The 26,279-nt window shown below is 46.8% G+C and overlaps 1 protein-coding gene across 1 annotated transcript in view; it reads right to left on the reverse strand.

Moving 5' to 3' along the window:
- The window catches only part of ELP6 (elongator acetyltransferase complex subunit 6), a 32,232-nt gene extending 6,408 nt beyond the window's left edge, over positions 1 to 25,824 (reverse strand). Inside the window, exons 1-3 of the mRNA XM_067544505.1 lie at positions 25,571 to 25,824; positions 17,764 to 17,842; positions 14,564 to 14,634 (exon numbers count right to left, since the gene is read on the reverse strand). Of these exons, the coding sequence (XP_067400606.1) occupies positions 14,564 to 14,634; positions 17,764 to 17,842; positions 25,571 to 25,624 (204 nt within the window). The 5' untranslated portion in view covers positions 25,625 to 25,824. The remainder of the gene's footprint in view (positions 1 to 14,563; positions 14,635 to 17,763; positions 17,843 to 25,570) is intronic.
- Between the last annotated feature and the right edge of the window lie 455 nt (positions 25,825 to 26,279).

Below are 26,279 nucleotides of genomic sequence, written 5' to 3' on the forward strand. Positions count from 1 at the left end.
TAAACCCTGCACCCAGTCATGGCTCAGGGATCCGGACACAAGCCAAGAAACCTTGGAGGGAGGCAGCCATTGTATGCGGGACTAAGGTTATGAGATGTAGATCTTTTGGGCTATCTCAGGGCTTTGTATAGCACCCAGTGCCATGGTATCCAAGTGCTGACCCTGTTCTTTGCCACGGTTGAGCTAAGCATTTCCCCCACGTACTCTGCTGTCAACAGTTCACTCATCTCGGCTTCAGGGGTGGGGGAGGATTTATGACTGCCACCTTCTTAAGAATTTTTTTAGCCGCCAGCAGTACCAGTCACTTGGCAACATTCATTCATCCAATGTAGCTACCACCCACAAGCCAGGTGTGCCTGCAGTTACAGAGAGCACTATCAACAGGCCAACCCAGGAGCTGGGCAGTTCATGGAAAGTATAAATTCATCAAAGATTATCCTGCCCTTTCCGGCCCTTGCAGGGTTCCTATGGGAGGCAGGTCAGTATTGTCTTCATTTGAGAGATAAGGAAACTCAGGTAGTACAGAGACAAAATGAGAGTCGCCCAAGCTCACACCATGAGTCAATGGCAGAAGTGGGATTAGAACCACCAAGAACTCCCATTACTCAGGCCTGTGCTTTACCACCCAACCCCTGCCTCAAACACTTTGGGATTCTTGGCAGCTGCTAGAGAAGAATTATTATTACATTCAAGTCTCCATTTATAAGGATTCCCAGGCAAAACACTTTATGTTTCCTCAACTGTAATATTTCTTCTCTAGCACCTTCCAAGAATCTCAAAGCACTGGACAAACATTGATTATTTGGCATCACAACATACATCTCCATTTTACCATGAGGGAACTGAGGCAGCAGGGACCAAACTGACCTCAGGACAGGTATATCTCTATTGGCTTCATTGGACTTATACATCAGGGTGAATTTGGTGCAGACTCTGATTTTCAGGTGTGCACAGCACCGGCAGCTCCCACTGACATCACCTGTCAAAAAGCCCAGCACTTTTGAAAATCAGGCCTCAAGTGACTTGTCCATGAAGTCAAAGTCAATGCCAGAGCCAGGACAAGGGTCCCAGCCTTCTGCGTCCCAGTCCATTGTTTAACCATTAGAAAATCCTCCTTTCCTTTATCAATATGGCTCTCTTTTGTTGAGTACATTGTAGCTGCCCGGCATATTCATTTCTGGTTCACTCTGTGTTTTAGGGAAAAATCTGGCACTTGTTACAGACAGTTAATCAAAGCTATTTCAGCAATGTGTTCTTCTATCATCATATTCCAGGAGCACCTTTTCTAGCCATCAGATTTTTACACACCGATCTGAGTATAATTTTGAAACGCGGGTTACGCCACAAGGGAGTGAGAGGAAAATCAGTGCAAACCGAGTTATCAGTGTCTTGGCTCACTAAACATTGGGTTGCTACTCTGCAGTACAATAGGCAGCCAGAGGAGAGATGATACGATAGGGAGTTTGCTAAAAGGCGCAGCAAGACTTGTTTCAATATGGTATTGCTCAATATTCAGAACTGGAGAACTAGGCTGTGACTGGTTCATTCTGGAATGCTAGGAGAGAGATACATCAGTAGGCCTGGCAGATGTAGACAATAACAATGGTAACTACAATACAGTGACAAAAGTGATGGCTTCTTTTCTTAGATGAGTTGCGAAGTGTGTCTGTGTATCTGCCTGAGAGAATTGCTGAAGTCCTCTGAGGCAGGAGTCCCAGGAGAAATGGGATCCCAAAGCAGACAATTTGTGAAGTTTCTAGTGTGCCCAGTAGGGAGAAGGGTAAAAATAGCTACGTTCCTAGGTCCTTCGTTAACTCTTAATAAGGCATTGTACTGCTCACTTTTCTAATATCTTTCCTTGGAACATCTCCAAGCTCATTGCAAACATTACCTGAACTTCACAACACCCCTATGAAGCGATCTTCATTTAACAGATGGGGAAAAGACACAGAGAGGTGCAGTGATTTGCCCGAGGTTATGTAGCAAGGTCAGTGGCTGCGCCAGGAATAGACCCTAGTCTCCTGATTTCTACTGCCATGCTTCATCCACCCCCTCCCTTATTAGACAATCAAAATTTAGGCAGCAACACAATAGATTTCAGCTTTTTATGCTTTGTGATTTGGAAAAGCAAGTATAAGTGTCTGGTCTGTCAGAGATGTTCCCTACAAGTGACTAATTCCAGCTAGTTTGGAAGCTTGGCGTTTTCCCAGGGTACCCTATCTCAGAGAGCAACAGCAGGAGAGAAGAGACAAGGTTTCACCAGATAAGGAAGAGGTCATTTCCAGGAAGACTAACCTTGCATTCTCTTCTTTGTGGAAGCACTCCATCAGTGCTTATCAGCTGCCACATGTGCATTGCTAGTGACATGAAAGACAGATCTGCTCAGCTTCCCTTCCCAGCTGAAATGCTGGGGAGAAAATTCCATTCATCAAATGTTGACACCAGACAAGGAAAATGTGGCTTCAGTGCAACATTTTCTCTCACTGCCAGTTGATAGGGTTGAAAATTTTGACAAATACATTAATCTAGTGAAGGCTACTGGGGGTGTCCGATAAGTAGCAGATTCAGATGAATTTTTCCCTTGCATTAAATCAGCCCTAACTCTGCTGTTCATTAAGCCAAGCTGATCTTCCTGTGCGAATTTCTGGAAGGAAATCATTCAAACCCATGGCTAGAATCCTGGCTGTGATTTTGCATTCAGTCAAAGGGAAAGAGTTTTTTGTTTAAAGAACAGGATTGTTCCTTTCAATGTGGCCTGCTCATTTTCAACACACCGACACTGTGTAGGGCTGACCAACAAAACATTTCAGTTTTGCTTCATCAAATCTTCACTGTCCTCTCACTTTTCATATTCTCCCAGGAGAGACACACACAGTGGCTGGCACACAGATGCAGATTTCCTCACTTTGGCTGGGAACCGCTCCTTGTCACGCACACCACAGAGCCTGCAGATTCCACCAGAGGCTGATTTGGACTCAAAGTGTGGAAATCAAGCTTGCAGGTGATATTTGCCCACTAGAATCCTGCCAAGAAAACAGGGTGGGAATGGAAATCTTACTGAAGCCTATTATGCAACTACAAAGTCAGACCTCAGAAAAACCAATTTCCAGGCCAAAAAAACCTCGAACAAACATTCTATTACACGGCAGGCGGAAACAACCAAAAAATCTGTGTGAAATGTAGTTAGTTGCCACCCACTTGATAAACTGCTAATCTGCATTAAAAAGTCCTGAGTGATCAGGGTTATATAGTGATTAGCCCAATGTTGATCCCGGGTAAAATAATGGAATGGTTAATTTGGGATGCTATCAACAAAGAATTAAAGGCTAAAAATACAATACATGCCAGTCAGTTTGGTTTCATGGAAGGTAGGTCTTATCAAACAAACCTCTTTGCGGTTTTGGGTTTTGTTTTGTTTTTTTGACAGGATTACAAGTCTGGTCAACGAAAGCTAACACAGGCATAGCAAGATCCAATGGCTGAACACTGAAGTTGGACAAATACAACCTTGAAGTAAGATGCAGTTTCCCAGCAGAGGGTGATTAAACACGGGAACAGTTTACCAAGGGAGATGGTGGAGTCCCCATCGCTTGGAGCCTTCAAGGCAAGATTAGAAATCTTACGAAAAGATATGCTTTAATTTAGTTTCTTGGAGAAATTCGGAGGGGGGCAAGCTGAATGATCATGAGAGTTCATTCTGGCCTTGGAATCTGTGAATCTCTGAATCCTCCCGTTCACTGCCTTCCTTCATGGGCCACGGAGAGAATGGCATGGCCTATATTGCCCTTAACATGCTCATAATGCTTGCAGCTCTGAATTAAGACCATGGCTTCATCCAGCAGGAATTTTTTTTTGCTGAGACACAATTAGCTAAATGGATTCTGGGTTTGTGTCTTTTCACCTTCCCCAGAAGCACGAGAGATTGGCTGAGACCAATCTCCCAGCAGAGATGGAATACCGGACAGGGTAGACCAGTGCTCTGATTTGGTACAGAGAATCCTCTGTCTAGATGCCTGGCTGGCATGTCATTCTCACATGTTCAGAGTCAAACTGATGGCCAGATTTGGCATTGGGAAGGCATTTACTCCAGGTAGATTGGCAAGGACTTGGGGGAATTCACCTTCCTCCACAGCATGGATTGCCAGCTGGGATATCTGGGCAGATCCCGCCTAATCAATTCCCTCCCATTGTGGAGGCCTCAGGCATTTGGTGGCACCTTGATCTCTCCTGTTCTCTGCCTGTGGCACCGAACAATTCAGTCTCTTGAAGTCTGACATGCTTTAGTAGAATTAAAGTCTTTGGGCTCAATACAGGGGTTTCCGGGTAAAATTTAATGGCTTTTCAGACTAGCTAATCTAATAGTTCCTTCTGGTCTGAAAATCCCTTGTCTTATTGCGTGAGGTATTGTGTCCCATCCAAAACCACAACCCCTGCCCCAAAGAGCTTACAAACCCATATTGACTTCAATGACACTGCTCCCTTGAGTGTAGTCAGAATCTTGCCTCCAGGCTTCAAATGACCAGAACAAGTTTTCACAACTTTTTCCTCTGGCAAAAAGTCAATACAGCTCAAGCAAAGGGAGCAGGATGCTACAGTTCCTTGTGGAACAGTTTGAATTCTGACGGGAGATTGTCACGAGCAGTGCAGGTGCTAGGAACCCAGCTTTCATTGGGCAGTGCTGGCACTTAGACAAAAGAAAACGAAACATCTTTCATATTGGAAATTGAGCAACCTATTTTCTGGAGTCAATGAGACAAGTAACAGCGAAATGCACCAGGCCACCCTTAGAGAGTCACTTTTCAGAGTACAGTCTCGCTGCACTTAAGGTGGTCACAAAAGAGATTGTGGGCCAAGTTTTCCATTGGTGTCATTTGGCACTTGAACAGAGCTGTGCCAACTTTACACCAGCAGAGACTGTCTCACTCTGTGATAAATCTGTAATTTCGGTAGTAAGTAAAGCCATCCCTTTCAATTTTAAGTTCTTCTGGGCCTTTGTTTGTCCAGCACCTAGCACGATGCAGCCTCCAGCAGAAACAGAAATAAATAATAACATCACTAAGTTTCTCAAGTGCTTTGAGATCCTTTGGCACAAAGCCTCATTCATAAGCGTGCAATGCAATTATTATGCCTTGGATTTCTAAATCCTGCTAAATAGAATAGGATTATCACTTTAGTAATCAGCTCCTCTTTGCCTGGGACATTTTAGTTACGAGACATTAGTGTCACTGGGACTGGAACCAAGGGCTCCACTTTTTGTTGAAATTAACATAATTTATACCTATAAATCACACTAAGATCATTGAATGTTAATAGGTCGTGCTGCAGTCCAGTCCGCAGCTCTTACTCATCTGCACTTCAGTGGGACTCTACTCACATAAGGGGTAAAGAATCAAGCCCTGCCTTAGAGCTGAAAGTACAAATAACAACCCCAGGCTGAACTACAGGATACTGCTTTTTATAAGACCCCTTCCGCAACATAAGGGCCTAGCTTACACTGAGGATTTCAACTAGAGATGCAAAACCACTATATATGCTATGATTTGTACCTAAGATTGAAATCAGAGTAAGCAGCATCCAGGCAGACTGCAGCTTAGCCTGCCTCCAGTAGGGTTTGTGCTAGTGCAGCTACACTGAGTTGTAATTGGGGCAAATCCCCATTGTAAACAAGGCCCAGGTCTCATAGTGAAGCTGTCCATCCAAGAAACACCTGGATTAAAATGGACATTGTGTTAGTTTAGACAGAAGTTACTGTAACCTCTGCATCAGAGCCAAGATTTTATTGCAAATCTAGGGGGATATAAATAACCCATGGCAAAACCTTCAACTTCAAAGAGCCTATGAGGAATTCAAGGACAACCATCCACACAGAGAATCCTGAAGTTCCAAAATAAGATTAACTCTGAGCACTGATCAGGTCAGCTGGCAGCAGTGGACAGATTTAACTCTCTCAGAATTCCTCATGGAAGAACCGGATTGTTCCTTTCTGCGCATCCCTTTCTGGACAATAATATTGTTCAGAGTTGTGAGGAACAAAACGCTGCAATTTGCATCACACACATGCTCCAACTAATCCTCATTGTTCTCTCACTTTTCAGATTCCCCCAGGAGACAGAGATGACAGCAACACCTATTAATAACAAACACACAGGCCTTGTCTGCACTGGGAAATTGCATCATGTTAGAAATCATATTAACCAACATGATTTTTCCCTTAATGTGAACAAGGACACTCACAGCTGGATATGGTTATCCCTAGGGCTGTCTATCATAGCTGGTAAGTGATGTTTAACATCATGTTAATTAACACAGTTTCTAACATGATGCGTTTTCCCCAAGGTACACACAGCCACAGACGTGCAGGCTTGGCTGCAAATTTCCTCACTCCAGCTATGTCAGCAGTGGTGAGAATTGCTCTCTGTCACAACAGCCAAAGGACCAGCAGATTCCACCAGAGGCTGATTTGGGTTGAAATGTGGAAATCTAGTTTGTAGGTGATATTTACCCACTAAAATCCTCCTGAGAACGTATGAATGGGAGGATTTGAAAATAAAACCTTACATGAAACCTCATCATTTTACTAAGGAAACCCCATTCCAATCACTTTAGGTCTGAGCTCTTAACCCATTTATCTCCTATTAAAAGGGAATAATTGGGCACTCACTTTGGTCTCTTGTCTTATACTTAGATTGTAGGCCTCATGGGACAGGGACCATCTTATTGTTCTGTGTTTTTACAGCACCTAGCACGATGGGGTCCTGATCTGTGACTAAGGCCCTGGGTGCAATGGTAATACAAATAAATAAATACATACATGAAAATAAGCAACATTCAATTGCTTTATAGAGCACCAAACCCAACCCACGGGCCACAGCATAGAGCACAGCTTTACAAGCATCTTTTCCCCCCCGTAAGAGTGTGGAAAACCAGCACTCCGGTCACAGGAAATCCAATTAGTCTTCCTGAGAGGGCCTGGCTGAGGGAAGGAGTGGCTAATTACTAGAGCAGCCTGGACTGGGGAGAGCTTGGAGCTAATGAACCGATAACTCCAAGAGTAGAAAAGGAGCACAGGAAGGAAGAGCTGGGGCCAGGCCGGGCCAAAGGGAGATCTCTGCATGGAGAGATCCCTTCCCTCTCTTATGATACAACACTAAACAGAATTGCTGCATGGGAATGTGAGAGGGTGGTGGCTGATAAAACAAAGAACACCAATAAAGTACCCAGTGGTGGTTACAGACTAGAGGCGTCAGAGCCATTTACAGAAGACAGGAGCAGAGTCGCAAGTGGGGGGACCTTTACAGGATCTGCCTCATCCATGCTGACAGAGAACCTGCCGGGGCAGTGGTTCGGCAGTCGAGGCAATGGAAGAGACATTGCAGGGGCTTGCAGAACAGCAGAAGGAGATGCAGAAGACCTGCAATCCTTCCAGCACACACACCACCTGGACAGAGAGTCCCTGCTTGCCCGGCAGGCTGAGTAACAGAAAAGCCTGCAAGATTTGATTCAAAAGCAAGGCCTCACACAGCAGCAGCTATTCCAAGGTGTGGTGAGTCCAGCAGCGGGGAACAGCAACCGGACACAGGCGGTATAGGCCTCTCTAAGACGGGCTCTGCAGATGACCCTGACAGATTCTTGCTCACTTTTGAGAGAGTAGCTACAGGTGCAGGTTTGTACAAGGGAACCTGGGCCCTATAGTTAGCACCCTACTTGACAGGGGAAGCTTGGGAAACCTACAAGGTTTTAAATGACAAGCGACCATGGGACCATGATGTGATTAAGGTAGGCACGGTGGGCTTATCTGCTGACAAGTTCCAGCCAAAATTTTGGGTCACTAGATGAACTGGGGTGTTATGGCCCCAGGCATTAGCCTGGAAACCGATGGACTGGACCATCCATTGGTTGAGGCCAGATACTCAGACTGTGTGTGAGATCACGCATCTAGTAATTTTAGAACAGGTCCTGCAGACCGTCCCTAACAACACCTGGGTACAGGTCAGGATGCATCAGCCAGTCACCCTAGATCAGTGTTTCTTAACCTGGGGTTTTAGAGGGGTTGCAAGTGCAGAGCTGGTATTGGGGGTGGCAAGAAAGGCAATTGCCTGGAGCCACAGGGGTGCCATGAAATTAAGTTACATGCCTCAGCCCCGTGGGGGTGGGACTCAGGCTTCAGGGATACAGTAGTTTGGAAAAGTTAAGAACCACTGCCCTAGATGTTTCAGTTAAACTCACAGAAGAATTCATAGAGGCAGGCAGACATCCCCTGGAAATAGGGTTAACAATTCAAAGGCCCAGATCTGGGGAAGAGGATCAGAGAACCCCCGGCCGGAAAGAGGGAAGAACCTAGGGGGACTCTGGTTGGGACTCAGGGTACTGTTTTATTGGTGTGGGCATCAAGGACATGTAAAAAAAGACTGCCCTTAGCTGGAATGTGGGTTTGCAGAGTTCTGTGGTTGGGCAGGGACTCTGCGGCATGGAAGGAAAAAGAAACCACCTCCTGTTTCTGTAAAGGTGGGGAGGAGATGTCAAAGCGATCTAATGGACACTGCTTCCAAGAAGGAATTGGTGAAGCCTCACTGGATGCTCCTGGGAGCAGGGCTGTACCTTGAAAACATCCATGGGATAAGAACCTCTGTCCTATGGCCAAGGTAGCCCTTGAGGGGTGGTGGAAGTTTAGATGGAAACGGATTGGAGTAGTGGACACATTGTCCCACCCCATCATACCAGGCATGGACTGGAGCCCCTTCCTATGAGGGAAGCAGCTGGGATCCAGAGCACCTCGCAGAGAGTAATAAGACCCTCGGGAAAGTGGAAGAAGACACTAGACTGAGGGGTTGGAAAACACTAGCTAAAGGAACATAAGCCAGCGTGAAAGTAAAGATAAGAGAGCCCTGCCCACCCCCAAGAAAGAGTGGGAGGAAGAAGAAAACATAGAATGAGTCTTGCAGGATCAGGAGAACCCAACTCACTGAGGGAGTCGGGCAGTTACTAGAAGCCCCATCCCACGAATGACGAAAGGAGTTATTTGAAAGTCTGGGACCCTGGTTAACCAGGAGGACAGGGTTGCCAACAGACCCTGCCACATAGGACAGGGGATGCTTGCTTCGCTCTCGCCCCGTCAGATTGCTCCAGTGCAAAGACCTGGGGCCTGAGACAGAATTATGGGGGTGATCCCCACCCACCAAATGTGATTTTTGCAGTGGAAAATGGGTGGACCTCATCAGGGGACCCTGGAGGACCAGTCTGAGGGCAAAGGAGGACTCAAGCAGAGCAGCACCTTTGGCAAAAGGAGGAGAGCTCGTGAAAGGAGAAACTTTTCCATTGGGGTGGGGGGGTGACTGAGTGCTGAGAATCAGCTGCTGAACCAGCACTCTGGTGATGGTAAATCCAATTAGTTCCCCCAGAGAGAGCCTGGCTGAGGGAAGGAGTGGCTAATTACTGGATCAGCCTGGGCTGGGGAGAGCTGAGGAGCCAATTAGCCTGTTAACTGCAAGAATAGGAAAGAAATGCAGGGAGGAGAGGCCAGGGTGAAGGGAGATCTCCGAGTGGAGAGGTCTCTTCCCTCTCTCATGATTATAGGACACTGTAAATATTCTTGCTGCATGGGACTTGTAAGAGGGTGGTGGTTGATAAACCAAACACACAAATAAAATATAGAGTGGTGGTTACAGAGCGGAGGTGTCAGAGCCATTTATCAGAGAAGACAGGAGCAGAAGGCTGTGCCCGTCACACCCCGTCACACCTGTAAAGTCTTTATAGGCAGATTGGTGCAAAGCCAGCACTGGGGACATTCCATTTCTGACAGAACCAGAGAACAGGGGATTAATATATATATAATTTCCCCTTTGTCCTGCCTGTTTGGAAGGTAGGTTGCCAGTTAATGCATTACAAGTCTTTCTAGTGCTTAGACAGTTCTCAGCATGCCCAGGAGTGAGAGTCACCCTCCTCACCCCTGCCTCCAGTGAAAGGGTATCTTGCTTGTGAACACTGGCTGTCAGGTTTCTACCACCACCAGCCTACCAGCCACTCACACACTCTCCTCCAGGCTATGCCAGCCCTTGCCTTGCAGGTTAAGAGGTGCCCAGTGTTCCCTAACTTGTGACAGCTGGTCCCTGACACTGGCTCCTCACAGAAATCCCCAATCCTCTGTCCCCCAAGAAGCAGCCTACCCCAGCTTACCAGTTTTACCTTCAGTTACCGCTCTGCGCATCGCACAGCACTTGTGAGCACTTGCAATGAAACAAAAGAAGATTTATTTTAAAAAGAATAGCGATTCCACTAGAAACAAGAGTGTGATGGAAACAAATGGTTACAATATCAAACAATCACAAAACACAAACTAGGGCCTATGCTAATTAATAGTTTCCTATCTAATAAAGTAGTTTCCCCCCACCCAAAAATACAATCTGTTGCAGAGCTGGCTGGCATCCCAGGAACCAGTATCCAATCTTTCATGAGAACGCCTCGCTCAGCAAGAAGAGCGTCTTTCTCTACCTTGTGATACTCTGAATCAGTCTTATCTTTGTCCACATACTGGATGATCCCCTGTCTGCTATAATGTTCCTTTTTACCTCCAAGTAATTTTGATTGTTTGCAACTGTCTTGGATTGTTTCTATTGACTGTTCTGGGATGGGGCAAGTGTAGACAACTGAACTTTGCATTACATCACTGGCTAACAGCCTGCTTCCTGGCCAGGACAAGGTGGGAGGTGGGCAGCTGCCACCAGGGTCCCAGCTGTATGTTGGGACCGGGCGGGAGCCAGGTGGGGGACTCACCCAGTATGGTTTGCCCCAGGCCCTGCACCCCCCCTTGGGACAGCCCTGTCTGTGGATGATGAACTTCTTCCTGGGTTCTTCAAGGGCCAGATGGCATCTGAGCTTCCACAAGACCTTGTCTGTGCCTGTAACGGCAGGGGTCGCTGCACAATAAACTGCGTCTGTAGTCAGAACAACCGTCGCTGCACAGACCTGTGTGCGTGCCAAGGAAAGGAAGACGGTGGTAACATCTCAAGAGATGATCATGATGAACAAGAGGATGATGATAATGTGAGTAGAAATGTCACCAGCTCTATTGCATTTCATTGATACCAGTACAAATTATTAGATTTTGCTTCACCCTTCAGACTGTTGTTGTGATGGCTAGGAGGTGACAAAGAAATCCAATTGTAGGTCTTGAAATAATACAGTCATTAAACTAACAGAAACAGATGGAAATATTTCAAAACAGTCATTTTAATATGTTGATGTGTCACTTGTAACGGCACCACATCAGAGCTCGTCTTAAAGTAGACATCATAAACTTTTAAATGACGTGTGATAGGCCTGTGTGTAGAAAGGGCATGTCAAGCTGACCAAACTGAGCGTGTGTGCCACTTGCCTCTTCTACTTCCAGTTCTGCCCCTGACTTGCTGACCTTGGGGAAGTCACGCAGCCTCAACATGCCTCCCTTTCCCCATCTATAAAACGGGCACAATACTTGTCTATTTGCGAGCATTATTGAATTGCCATACAATGCCTAGTGAAAGTGCTTGGAGAGCCAAAGATGGAAGGTGCTAGAGAAGGGCTGTCTCACTACATGTCATGGATCCACAGGACTGGTGCTATGCCCCAGCTTTGGAACAGTCTTCAGTGCGCCACGCCACCAACGGGTCTCACTCTTGCTCAAGGTAAGCCACACAGCTTCACCGCCTCCCTTGACTGGACCTCTGGGCCTTCAGCACCACTGTTTCACTCTGTGAGCTCCATTCAGCGAGTCCAACTGAAACAGATTCCTGATGGAGACTTGTACACTCTTCAGGAACGAATGCCCCTCACCAAACATTTGCAGTGACGCTCACACAGCGTTGTTAAAACAGTCAGTTTAATAGTTAACTGGAACACGGCCTAGGAAATCTGGTGGGTAACAAAGAACTGAAGGTTAAAGCCCAGTCCATTCTGCTTAGTCTGGAGCCCAGCCAAGCTGCAGTGAACCCCTTTGTTCAAGCTCTGTCTCTCCTCTGACCTCCTTGGTCAGACTGAGCCCTGCTGAGAAGTGGGGAAATCCAAATCCCCCTGAGTCGTTGGTTGGTGGATGTAAACGTTCGGACAATTAGATTTGCCGCTGTCTTTTCACATGCTGCACTGGCCAACGTCCAGACAGCTAGGCAAGCCGCAACACCCACACCTGTGTCTCTTAGCCTGCCCTGAGAGCAAACAGATGTTTTCCATTCCCACGGTACCTGACACACAACCAGGACTCAGAAAAATATTACAGAATATTCCCACTGCATCACATTATGTTATTCTGAAATTGTAAAGTGTTCTAAGTCATTGTTTAAAACCAAGAATCACCTAAAAGCAATGTGGTACATCACAACATAAGGTCGGTCTACACCGCAGTCAGACCTGTGACTGCAGCACATGTAGACATACCAGTGCTCGCTCTGATCTAGCCGGCTAGCTAGCAGTGACACCACAGCAGCATGGGCTGGCCTCTTGAGTACCTACCCAGGGTCCTGGATGGCCTTTCCGTGCTGCCGCAGCTGTATTGCTCTTGTTATTTGAGCAAGCTAGATGAAAGCTAGCTTGGGTATGTCTATACTGGCTGCAGTCACACCTCTGACTGCAGTGTAGACAAAGTCTTGGGACAGCAGACAGAAAATTAGATATGAACTTTCAATGCAGTCACATAAGCCCATGAAATCTTGAACTGCAAACAGAGGCATCACGTTACAGAGCGAGGCAGCCATAGTGTTCTTTGCGATAGCACTAATGAAACTACACCTACCATGCTAGATACTAGTTCTGGGCTTAATGCTGCCAGGAAAAAAAAAAGCCTTTTGGGAAAGGAAGGGAGGATTTCAGAGAAGAGTAAAAAAATGATTAAGGAGCTGGAGGGACTCAGATTTATGAAGGAAGACTGAGAGAGCTAAATATATACAGTTTGGCTAAGCATCGACTAAGGGGCAAACAGGATAACTGCACACAAGTATCTGCAGGGTGTAAATATGAAAGAGGAAGAGGGATGTCTGTAGATGGTACAAGGTTTACCTACGAGCAACTGGATGAAGTTCAGCAAAGGATGATTTTTAGAATGAATATTAAGGACTTAATTGGAATCTCTCTGAGATTGTTCAGTTTCTCCAGATATTTCTGGCGCTCTTAACCCTCCCCCTCCCCCCCATCACCTGTGTAACCAAGTTTCCCGAAGAAGAAACCCTACACTTGACACACACAAGCTGCACAGCAGAACCCTGGATGTGATGGTGGAACGGATCTTTTCCCTGCTATTTTCTACGATAACAAGGGCTTTCCAGCCCGTTCTGCAGGAGCATGTCAGAGACTTTGATTGCTCTATCTCAGGGATTCTGAAACATTTTCATAGCACGGATGACACCTTAATAGAGATGGTTTCAAGGTCCCATCTCCCCACCCATCTGCAATTGCACAACATCTCTGTGGCAACCACATCAATGGCCTGCCTGAACTGCATTGAATGTATTTTTAGCTTCTTTTAACATTATTTAGCAGACAGAAACAAGGAGGAGAGTTAGCACCACATGACCAGCCAGCTCCTCCAAGGCCATGAGTAGATGGTCCACAGACCTCACATACAGAGCCACTGTTCTGCCTTATTCTGAGGCTAACACACAAACCACTCAGTAGGTAGAATACTACGTCATGGGTTCCTTCCACTGTCATATTCATTCAGCACAGCCCTAAGCTTAGGTCTAACCGAGCAGCAGCACATTGTCGGGATATACATAAGCAGAGATTGGCAATGGCAACCTGTGGATTTGGTTACCTGTCCCCCACTCCATATAACAATATGGGGACCACTGAGCCCGGTATCAGAGTTCTCAAGGAGACTGAACCGAGGACAGCTGGTAACAATCTGCCAGACCTGAAAAACCCTTTAGATTCCAGTATTTAGGACCAAATTGAACCACGGAGCAAATGTATTAAATGCCCACTGAGGGAGCTGCACCCACTTACACCAAAGCTCACGTTAGTCCTTAAAACTATAATAGGACTCTATATCTAATAGAATTAATCAATGTTTTGAGTCTGCCCCAGTTGAATCAAAAGCTTCCCTCTGAGAAATGCCTGCGATTGTGAAGTGGTAGCTCTCTGCACCTTTAAAACATCCTTCCCCAAAAATGCTTAGAAAAGATAACAACGTACATCAAAGAGTTAATCCTGCAATACGAGCCACATGCGAAGAATATCCTTTCAACAGAGGGAGAAGCAAGCCCCGAACAAATACTGGGTTCAATCCTGAACATCCACAGCTTCTCCTGATTTCAAAATGACTTGAGTATGGTCAGTACTTCATAGGATCAAACCCATACATTGTAAAAGACTAGGATTTTTGCCGATGACATTCCAAGTTATGTATAGAATATGTTATGTGTGTGTCTACCATTGCTTTTTACTGGACAAAACTTGAGTTACATCACTGAACAGAATCAGACCTTAATGAAACATAAATAACATTGCCCTTAAGTGGCAGTAGCTTCCAAAAGCTACAACCCCTAATACCACTACTCAAGCATGAATGACAGTTAACTTCATATTCCAAGAGACTTACCAGCTTTTGGGCTACGATGTTATAGTGACTGAAGGACTGGAGCAGGGCCAGAAAACAGACTTTACAGCCAGCTGGGAAATAAAACAAGACACGTTATCCCTTCAATATCGTGAGCTCCCAATATCAAGGCATTTATGATGAAGAAGAGTTAGACAGCCAAAAGCCTATCACAAAGATTCTCACCACCAGATGAAGTCGCTGGCTCAGGATTTAATGTAGGTTTATTTTAAACCTTGAAACAGATGATTTCTCTTGATTTAAAGAAAACTTTGCTCAGTAAAAATATATATACACATATATATATTGCTAATAAAGCCCATAAATTAAAAGGCCACTTATCTTTCTGTCTCCCCTCCCTGCTGCCATGGGAGCCACAAGCAATCTCTACCACTGGAGAGTTTGTTTGAGAAGTACCTTTAAAATAAGGCCTATGGCCCACACCAAGACATGGTCTTGTCTGATGAATTAACATCCCTTGGAGTAGCCAAATTAAAAGGGATTTTGATATCATGGGGCAAAAGATGCACACACATGGTTTAGTCCTTGTCTTGACAGATTTTCAAGCTTTGACATAATGATAAATGAGAAGTGCCAGCAAAGAAGTCTTTTTAAGAAGACAGACAGATATGGGTTTTGGAAAATAAAGGCCCTGGCTGTTTGAGGAACATAAAACATGGTATCCATCAGAAATGCTGTCTTGGAGTTTTGGGGCACATGGAATGAATTCAATGCAATTGCTTCTCCCCACTGGAGACTGGGCATTAGGTTAAAAGTGAAATGAGTTCAGTTGGGTCAGTTTAGCCTACAGTGAATGCAATGATGTCACAAAGTCTGACAGTTTCTGCTAAACAATGACGTTATACTCAAACCATACGGAGATGCTACTGCTCAGTATTGAGGAGCACTGGCAGAGTTGTGTAGGGGCCCAGCACTGAAACAGGGGGTGTCACAGGGCTGAATTGAGGTGCACTGGTAGAGCTTTTCTAGCTGGGTGTTCAGATGGCACCCCTTATCAAAGTAGCTGAGCAAGCATGGTATCTTTGGGGTCAGTCTCAGGACTAAAAGGAGGACAGGATTGTGGCCTATGGCTGGGATACTGAGAGGGATCCCAGGACAGCAAAGGGTGTTTGCTGCTCAGGAAAGCAGTGCATTGGCAGAGCTGCACAGGGGCAGAGGACTGCATTATAGGGGCGTGCCGAGGATCAGAAATGAAGTCCATTAGAAAACCAGGTGGGAAGCCTGCACATTGCCTAGGTCAGCATGCAGCTGTATACATCCTTCACTTTCAAAAGCACTCAATAGTTTGCATTTAGTTCAAACAAATTAAGGAAAAGTTTGGCAAAATTCTTCCCTCAGTGACCCCCCTGCAACCCCACTTAGTGCAACAGGGATAGACAGGAACAACAGAGGACAAAATTTGATCCACCACCACCTATGTGCTAAACATCAATCCAGGTCCAGCAGACTGGTTTCTGAGAGTCACATTATGTCACAATCCAAACTGATTTATCCAGGACTGCAGCTTTGTCCTGAGAGGTTTGGTAAAATCCAGGGTTCCTCTCAATAGTATTTAAAACAATCCAATTAAATAGACTTGCCCTGGTGTAGCAGATGAATCATTAGCAGGAGAGACACTATTACTCAATTTGCCATTTGGGTTGGATTTTTGTTTGTACTTTTTTAAACACAGTCATGGATACCAGAAAGATTGCTGGTATTTCTAACATAATATTATCTTTTATATTTCAAAAGGTGTGGGTAGCGAATGAGCTTATGTTATATAGCAACATCCAGCCCTAACAAGCCAGAGTGTTTTGCAACATTCATTTAGTTTCACAACATCCCTATGTCTCAGTATGCTATGCATTTTGCAGATCGGGAAGCTGAGCCACAAAGAGATGAAGTGACTTGCCCAAGGTCAAAGAGAAAGCCCAAAGACAAGTTAGGAATAGAGCCCATGAGGCCCAACTCCCAGCGCTCTGTTATAATCATAAGATGACACTGTCTCCCTAAAACTAAACTCTACTCCATTGGACATAGTTCACGTGTAGGTTGAGTGATTCTAACAGGGCCAAGCAAGTCACATCTTCTTTGTGAGTTAAAGAAGCGTGGGTTGGATGAATGCACTATAAGGTGGATAGAAAGCTGGCTAGATCACCGGGCTCAACGGGTAGGGATTAACGGCTTGATGTCTAGTTGGCAGCTGGTAACAAGCGGAGTGCCCCAGGGGTTGGTGCTGGGGCCAGTTTTGTTCAAAATCTTCATTAATGATCTGGAGGATGGGGTGAATTGCACCCTCAGCAAGTTTGCAGATGACACTAAGCTGGGGGAAGTGGTGGATACGCTGGAGGGCAGGGATAGGATACAGAGTGACCTAGACAAATTGGACGATTGGGCCAAAATAAATCTGATGAGGTTCAACAAGGACAAGTGCAGAGTCCTACACTTAGGATGAAAAAATCCCAGGCACTGCTACAGACTGGGGACCAACGGGCCAGGCAGCAGTTCTGCAGAAAAGGACCTGGGGGGGTAACAGTGGACAAGAAGCTGGAGATGAGTCAGCAGTGTGTCCTGATCACCAAGAAGGGCTGCATTAGTAGGAGCATTGCCAGCAGATCGAGGGAAGTGATTATTCCCCTCTATTCGGCACTGGTGAGGCCACATTTGGAGTATTGTGTCCAGTTTTGGGCTCCCCACTACAGGAAGGATGTAAACAAATTGGAGAGAGTCCAGCAGAGGGCAACAAAAATGATGAGGGGGCTGGAGCACATAACTTATGAGCAGAGGCTGAGGGAACTGGGCTTGTTTAGTCTGCAGAAGAGAAGAATGAGGGGGGATTTGATAGCAGCCTTCAACTACCTGAAAGGGGGTTCCAGGGAGGATGGAGCTTGGCTGTTCTCAGTGGTGGCAGATGACAGAACAAGGAGCAATGGTCTCACGTTGCAGTGGGGGAGGTCTAGGTTGTATATTAGAAAAACTTTTTCCCTAGGAGGGTGGTGAAGCACTGGAATGGGTTACCTAGGGAGGTGGTGGAATCTCCATCCTTACAGGTTTTTAAGCTGCGGCTTGACAAAGCCCTGGCTGGGATGATTTAAGCGGAGCTGGTCCTGCTTTGAGCAGGGGGTTGGACTAGATGACCTCCTGGGGTCCCTTCCAACCCTCATCTTCTATGATTTGCAGAGCTCCACATGCTCACATACCTTTGAGATAAAAGGAGAGGAAGTGGTGCACCAGGAAGCTGCCATCTGTCTTGGTGTCACGCAGCAATGTGAGCTTCCCCTGGAAAACAAAGAGCAGGGAGCCTTAAAGAAAGGAAAGAGGCGGCAAAATTAAAATGCTGACTCCCCCCCACTCCCTCCCATCACAGCTATGGAGGCAGCAGAATGGATGTTGATTGAGGCACACAGCTATGAGGAGTCTCCACAGCGACTCGTGCCTGCGTACCGGGAGGAGTCCTACACAGTATAGACTGGTCCTCATGCTGCCTCCGTAGATTTGACCCTTACAACGACTACTAAACAGTCAGATTCAGAGCAGAGACTCAGATCCCACCTGCCCTATATATTCTATCACATTAGGAGAGCAATGATTGGCTCCCAGCATGAACTGGTCTTGCAATATGAACAGGACCAAATGATGTTAAGTGTCCCCAGATGGTGCTACAACCCTGCAATGTCCAAAGCCGTAGCAGGGTCCACACATGTGGCTAAAACCCAGTTCAGCGCGGTCTGAGATTCAGTTTAAGGTTTTCTTCTGGCCCAGGACAGATGTAGCAGGCTGGTTTCAGTCAGAAAACCAACGCCCTGTTCATGCTGGCATCAGGGGCAGGCCACACACATTTGTCACTAGCAGAGTTCTAGTCAGTTACCCTCCTCAGGATAGGCCCCCTTTGCCCTATAAAAGTCTAGTGTCTACCCTAGCCTTTTCCCTTCCAGAACTGTTGTTCTTGCTCGTGCAGCTCCACTGTTGGTAGCAATAGCAGGAACATCAGTGTAGGCAAGATGCAGGTGGCTGCTGATGTTTTGAGCACTGCGCAGTCCAGAGCAGGTCTCGATAACACCATGGTGGTAGCAGTAGTGAGACATTTAGGGTAGGGAGCCTCTCAACTGAGAGGGAGGAGCCATTGGACGCAGGCGGCAACTGAATATTGCAGACAACAAATGAAAACACAGGAACAGGAGTAAGGCCAAAGGTTGAAAATCACGGATCCAGAGGGGGACACTAAGCAGAGAACCCCACACAGTGCCCACTGCTCCTCAAAGGTATTTCAGGAGTCAGTGGACACTGCCCAGAGGAACTCTGCCTACAGGCGTGATCAGATAAGGGATTGAAAATAGCAAAGCAGCCCACCTTCCAGCTTCCTCCTCCTGGTACAATGGATGGCCATTTTGGCCAGCACCAGGAAGAGGCTGACAAAGAGGTTCTGTGACTTTGTGGGGCCCCAGATGGGGTGTACATAAATGGGGAGGTGCAGCCAGAACCTCACGAAGAGGGTCTAGAGGAGCTGGAAGAAGGCTGCAGACTGACACGCTCTACAAGATGGGCGCCCGGGCCTCCCTCTTGCTGCTGAAGGGACACGTGTTGGGGAGTTTGTGAACCGTGCCAGCTACACACCCATGCTTACGGCTCCATGGAGGAGCAGGGGGCATGGAACTAGAGCACAGACTGGCCCAGTGGGGTTCCTTGCCCTGCTCAGCTGGCAACAGGTCCTGTCACTTGGTGTCAGGGCAGGACATGAGGGTGAGGAAGTGGATGGTATGAAGCACACGTGTGTATAAATGTTTTCTGGGTGCAGTTCGGAGGTGGCCCAGCCAGATGTCACTCAACAGACTCAAGTGGAGTGTGGGGGCAGCCAAGGCCCAGTGATAAGTTCTGGAGGGCCAGGGGGGAGCAGGGAGCACCCTCCCACAGGAAAGTGAGAGTAGCAGGAGGCAAGGGGGAAAGCGCAGTGTCGACAAGACTTGTGTTACAGTAGGGTGGGACCCTGACTGTATGATTACATGGTTCAGTATTGCAATCAAGCTATCTGATAATCATGTAATGGCCCTGTTCTGTTACAGGGCTATGGCATGGTCCCACCTACACAGGCAAACTCAAATCCTCTTTTAACATGGCAAAAGCATTTCCATGTTATAACGTGATGCCTTGATACTATAAACCATTGTAGTAATGAGCTAACCCGGGGGAAGAGGCAGAGCACCACACACCACAATTTGGCTAGAATGGTTCCAGACAAATTCCCACTACAATGATCAGGGAAACAGGACTAGAACTCAGATTAAACAACTGGTTTTGCAGCCAGTCTTTGAGGACGCTGTGCAATAAAGTGCTCAAATCCTTGATTGACTTTATAATACCAAACATCCTAAGCACATAAGATTTACCAAGGAGGAAATATGCACTGCCAGCATCAACCTGCGTGATGACAACAAGCTCTCATAAGCTAAAGAAAGTTGGACTGGGTCAGTATGTAATGGTTGACTGCCAAGGAAAACTTTGTAATTACAGAGAATTATGTCAGTGATTAAAAAGGCGATGATTATCCCTATGAGCCTCTATACTGCAATCGGATCCATGCAAAGTTGCCTAAAGCTCCAGATGAGGGCTATGGTTGACAACATAAGAATTGCTAAACTGGGTCACACCCAAAGTCCATCTAACCTAGTATCCCGTTTCAGACAGCGGCTAGTACCAGATGCTTTGGAGGAAGGTGTAAGAACTCTGCAGTCCTCAAACCCCTTCTAGCTCTGTGTGATGAAGTGGGAATTTCTATTTTTTTTTTTTTTTATAATGTCTATATGTGCCTCAGTTTCCCCTATATGCTGCAGTGTTACCTAGGGGGTAAAAAAGATGTTTGCCTATGGGCAGGCTCAAACACAGGTGTGAATGGCTCTTAGGTCCCTGGAGCTTGGGGCCCACATAAATGGAGCTTTTGAGAAGACAATGGTCACCCCAATCACCAGTACTTTGATACCTAGCAACCAACGACCTCAAATGGGCCACCTCTCTGCAGGGAGCCAAGCAGGGTTTGCCCAGCTAGGGAACAAAGGACTGGGGAGGTGCTAGCAGGGTGGTGAAAAGGAGAGTGGTTGGTAGGACAAGGCTTTGGGCTCTGTGTTGACCAGCACAGACTATGCTGTAACTTTCTTTTCTCTGTGCTAACCAAGAACTTCCTGTGTTGTGTTCCAGTCAACTAATAAACTCTTCTGTTTTACAGCACTGGCTGAGCATCCCTGCAGCTGCTTACAGAGGAGGTACACTGCTCCCTACAATTGTACAAGTCTCCCTTAGGGGCCTGTCTCAGTTGGACTCACTGAATGGAGCTCACGGTGTGAAGCAGGGGTGCTGAATGACCAAAGGTCCAACTTAAAGAGGTGGTGAAGCCGCATGGCTTGTCCTGAAGGAAGAGTAAGACTCCAAAGGGGTCTGGCTCACTGAAGGGGTCCTCCCAGAGACTGTTCCAAAGCGGGGATGGGTTGACCAGTACTGTCCAAAGGAGGCCACGTGACTGAGTTATATAAAGACATGACATTCACCCTCCCATTCCTTGTGCATCCGAACATCATTCGCTTGTTTGACCATAACTGCATATTGGAAAGAGGTTTGCACTGAGCTGTCTGCAATGATGTTCAGATCCCTTTCTTGAGTTGATCATTTAGAGTCCAGTAAGGTGTGCAAAGCGTTCAATATTTTCCCTCCAACATGCATTACCTGGCATTTGTTGACAATTCATTCCATTTGCCGACGTGTCGCCCATTCACCTCGCTTGGTTAGATCTCGCTGAAGTTTTTCACAGTCCTCCCTGGTCCTGACTAACATGAGTTACTGCGTGTCATCGGCAAGTTTTGCTACCTCTCCACACACACCCCCTTTCCAGGTAATAAATACATTAAACACCACAGGACCTGCTCTGGATCCTTTCAGCCCCTGGTATTACCCTTTTGCCACAATGAAAATTAATCGGACTCTTTGCTTTCTGTCTTCTAGGTAGTTTTTGATCCATTACACTCTCACTCCATGACTACTTAGCTTTTTTAGTAGGGACCTCGTCAAAGACCTTTTGGATGCTTAAATAAGTTATGTCAACTGGTTCTCCTTTACCACTACTGGCACAATCAAAAGAGTAAAGAGCACAGGGGAGACAGGTTTCCTGCTCTGACTTCCAGTCCCTGGCAGCACAGTGGCCTCTGGTAGCAGGCAGAAATAATGACGTGGGATGTGCAGCTCAGCCCCTGTGTCTTTAGGCTCAGTGCAGATGGAATCTTCAGAGATTTTATCTGCCAAACTCTAACTAGTCTCTATTGAGCATGTGCAAACTGAGCTTTTTCAGCAGCTCTTGCCTTGGCCAAATTTACCCCAGCTCTCACAGGAACAGCAAAAGGCGCATCCCTGACACAAAGACCACCTCCCTGGCAAGTTACAAGTCCTGGCTCAAGCATGGAGGCACTAGAGCTTCTTTTACAGCTGTGAATATCTCTTTAACACAGACAAAACAATATATTTTTATCCTACTTCTCTTTGTAATGAATGAACCAAGAAAGGTCAGTCTCAGGCAGACACCTAGCACGGACAATTTCAGCCTGAACCGTAGAAGTTTAGCAAAGTTATAAACAACTGAAAACAGAGACTTATAATGGAAAGTGTCAGACAACCTTAACTATAGGCAGCATTACCGGCTCTACCTATAGTAAGGGCAGAATGAAATCAATAGGAGTCTGCACAAGGATTTGCCCATAAGGATCTGATTGGTTTGTCTTGATTTAGGCCCCCAGCCTGCAAAGTGTCACTGGGGAGAAAGGTGGGGGAGTGGGGTCAGTTTGAACGAAGGTGAGGAGAGAGTTGGTTAAGTGTATTATAGAAGCCCGAAAATTTTTTTGTCAAAAAAGCATTGCTCTCCTCCCTACTTTTTTTTTTTTAAACCTTATTTATTCTTTGTGTTACAAGAGCACCTGGAGGTTCCAATCAAGGCGCCATTGATACTACATGGAAGATATGCCATGGAAGATACTACAATCCCCCATTGCCTCAAAGAGCTTACAATGTGTGGACCTGATCCTAAAGGCTTATACATATGGGTAACATAATGGGACTACTCACTTGAATAAAGTTACACACACGCATAAGTCTTTGCAGGGGTGGTGAGACGTACCAAGGTAAAAGACACACAAAGTGTAGAGGGAATGGGAACAGACAAATGGGTTACCTAGAGAGATGGTGGAATCTCCATCTTTAGAGGTTTTTAAGCTGAGGCTTGACAAAGCCCTGGCTGGGATGATATAGCTGAGGTTAGTCCTGCTTTGAGCAGGGGGTTGGACTAGATGACCTCCTAAGGTCCCTTCCAACTCTAATATTCTATGATTCTATATTAATATACAGATAGAATAATACTTACAAAAATGTGTAACTAAATAAAGCAGAAATCAGCTATCTACATTGTTACCCCAATCTGGGCATCATGAATTGGTTGATTTTTAAGAAGGGTCCCAGCAGAAGTGGGTCTTGAGGGATTTGGAGGAGGAGAATTGTGGCAGAAGGCAGGGAAAGGTTTGTGTGAGAAGCTGACAAATAAGCAAATGAAGTTGAGCTCTGCCTAAACCAAAATGGAACCGGATTGCTGGCACGTAAAATTAAAAAGGTTGTAGAGCAATTTTTAAACTAAGGGCTGGGGAAAGCCAACGGGTTCAGAGGAGTACATGGTTTGGACAGAGACATCCCTTAGGGGAGGATCTATTAACGGAGATTCTCTATATCCTAGTAAGTAGGAGCAGATGGAAGGTGATAAAACATGAGTAGGATCTGATGAGAAACAATCAAATGAAAAAGAGCCCCATTCTGTTACATCACATAATGGCAGACAGCTACAAAGTGACAATTTTTTAAAGTGCTCATATACAAATGCTAGGAATCTAAATGCTAAGACGGGTGAAATTGAGTGTCTCGTATTAAATGAAGATATTGATATAATAGGCATCATAGAAACTTGGTGGAATGAGGATAATTAAGGGGCACAGTAATACCAGGGTAAAAATACATTGGATAGACAGAATAGATCATACTGGCACTATATATGAAATAAAACAGTCATATGAAGTAAAAATCTTAAATGAACCAAGCTGTACCATAGAATCTCTATGGATAGTAATTCCATGCTTGAATAAAAATATAGCAGTAGGGATATGCTACCGACCACCTGACCAGGATGGTGACAGTGACTGTGAAATGCTAGGAAAATTAGAGAGAGGCTATAAAAATACAAAACTTAATAATAATGCAGGGATTTCAACTATCGCCACATTGACTGGGTACATATCACCTCAGGATGGGATGCAGAGACACTTTAAATGACAGCTTCTTGGAACACTTGGTCCCGGAACCCACCAGAGGAGAGGCAATTCTTGATTTAGTCCTAAGTGGGGCACAGGAACTGGTCCAAGAAGTGGATGTAGCTGAACCGCTTGATAATAGTGACCATAACATAATAAAATGTAACATCCCTGGGGGCGACACCAAAGCAGCCCACCAAGGTAGCATATAATTTCAGAAACGGGAATTACACAAAAATAAGGAAAATAGTTAAACATAAATTAAAAGGTACAGTGCCAAAAGTGAAGTCATGGACACTTTTTAAAGACACCATAATAGAGGCTCAATTTAAATGTATACCTCAAGTTAAAAAACATAGTAAGAAGCAGTTAGAGGCAAAAAGGCATCCTTTCAAAAGCGGAAGTTAAATCTTACTGAGGAAATTAGAAAGGAGCATAAACTCTGGCAATTGAAGTATAAAATATAATTAGAATGACCAAAAAAGAATTTTAAGATCAGCTAGCGAAAGACTCCAAAAATAACAGCAAAAACATTTTACATCAGAAGCAGGCTAAACAACCAGTGGGCCATTTGACGACCAGATACTAAAGAAGCACTTAAGGAAGATAAGGCCATTGCGGAGAAACTAAATTCTTTGCATCAGTCTTCAGGGCTGAGGATGTGAGGGAGATTCCCAAACCTGAGCCATTCTTTTTTAGGTGACAAATCTAAAAACTGTCCCAGATTGAGATGGCATTAGAAGAGGTTTTGGAACAAATGGATAAATTAAACAGTAATAAGGCACCAGAACCACATGGTGTCCACCCAGGAGTTCTGAAGGAACTCAGGTATGAAATTGCAGAACTACTAACTGTGGTGTGTAACCTATCATTTAAACCTGCTTCTGTCCCAGATGACTGGAGGATCGCTAATGTGACGCCAATTTTTTAAAAAGGCTCCAGAGGCGATCCTGGCAATTGCAGGCCGGTTACCTGAACTTCAGCCCCAGTGAACTGGTTGAAACCATAGAAAAAACCGAATGATCAGACCCAGAGAGGAACCATGCTCTGTTGGGGTTAACAGTGGGGGCTAACGCGGTGTCTATTGCAGCCGGACCGGTGGGCCTCAAGAAAAAAGTTGGGGATCCCCTGATCTGCGGGACCTGCAGCCCCGGGACAGGGTGGCACCAGGGGAAATGGGGGGACGGTGTCAGGGGAACCTGCAGCCCTGAGGGAGGCAGACTGGAGGATCAGCTGGCTAGCCGGCCAGGGGACCCACAGCCCCACGGGGATAGCCCCAGAGGGAAGGGGGCACAGCGAGCACATATCCTGCACAGGTGGGGTAGCCAGTGCCCCACAGGCCCCACGCCCCCCTTCGGCCCGAGTGGGCAAAGCAGGCCTCGCGGAGACTACAGTTCCCAGCATGCAACGCTCCCCTTCCGGCCGACGGGCAGGACGGCCCCGCTAGAACCACAGCGCCCAGCAGGCACCGCTCCCCCCGGGCAGCAGGGCCCATGCAGCCTACAGCTCCCGGCATGCAGCGCTCCTTCCTGAGCGGAAGGGCAGGGGTGGGACTACAGCTCCCAGCAGGCACCGCTCAGCGGTGACCGAGCGGTGCACGCTGGGAGTCGTAGTCCCGACCGGGCCCCCACAGCCCACGAGGATAGTGGTGAGGGCGCGCGGTCAGGACTGGTCCCCTCCTCACCTCCTCTGGCCTCTCCGGGGAGGCGTTCAGCAGCTCGTTCAGCTGAACGAACATCCGGACCCCACCGGCCTTCCCGCTCCGCCTCTCCCTTCGCCACAGCCCGTACGGTGCCTGCCGAGGGACCCGCCGAGCGAGCCGTTTCGAAGCTGGTTGCTCGGGCACGGGGTGGGCGGGGATAGGAAGGAAGGGGAGGGGGGGCGAGTTAGAATGTAACGCGCATGCGCCTCTCTCGGCCCCGCCCCCCTCGCTCGGCAGAGTGAGTGACAGCGTGTACTGGTGCGGAATTAGCGTCGCTCCGTTTGACCGTTTACGCAGCGGCCGCGGCGACCCCGCCCCCTTTCCCCAACGGCCGGGGGGCGGAGTCTTAGGGCGCGAGGCCGGGCGGGCGTCTTGAGAGAGGAGAAAGGCCCTACGTGAATGTCACAGACCAGCTGTCAGTGGGCTGATCCGCGTGGGGGCCACGGTGCCCCTCACAGCCCCAATAACTGCCCCCCGTGGGGCCACAAATCCCCTCAGAGCCCCAGTAACTGCCCCCCATGGGGCCACAGTGCCCCTCACAGCCCCAATAACTGCCCCCCGTGGGGCCACAAATCCCCTCAGAGCCCCAGTAACTGCCCCCCATGAGGCCACAAGTCCCTTCAGACAGTAACTGCCCCCCATGAACAAGTCCCTTCACAGCCCCCCTATGGGGCCACAAGTCCCCTCACAG

This window comes from Emydura macquarii, unplaced genomic scaffold, assembly GCF_026122565.2.
Source record: "Emydura macquarii macquarii isolate MOO-44397 ecotype Brisbane River unplaced genomic scaffold, CSIRO-AGI_Emac_v2 contig_973, whole genome shotgun sequence".
Taxonomy (NCBI): Eukaryota; Metazoa; Chordata; order Testudines; family Chelidae; genus Emydura; species Emydura macquarii.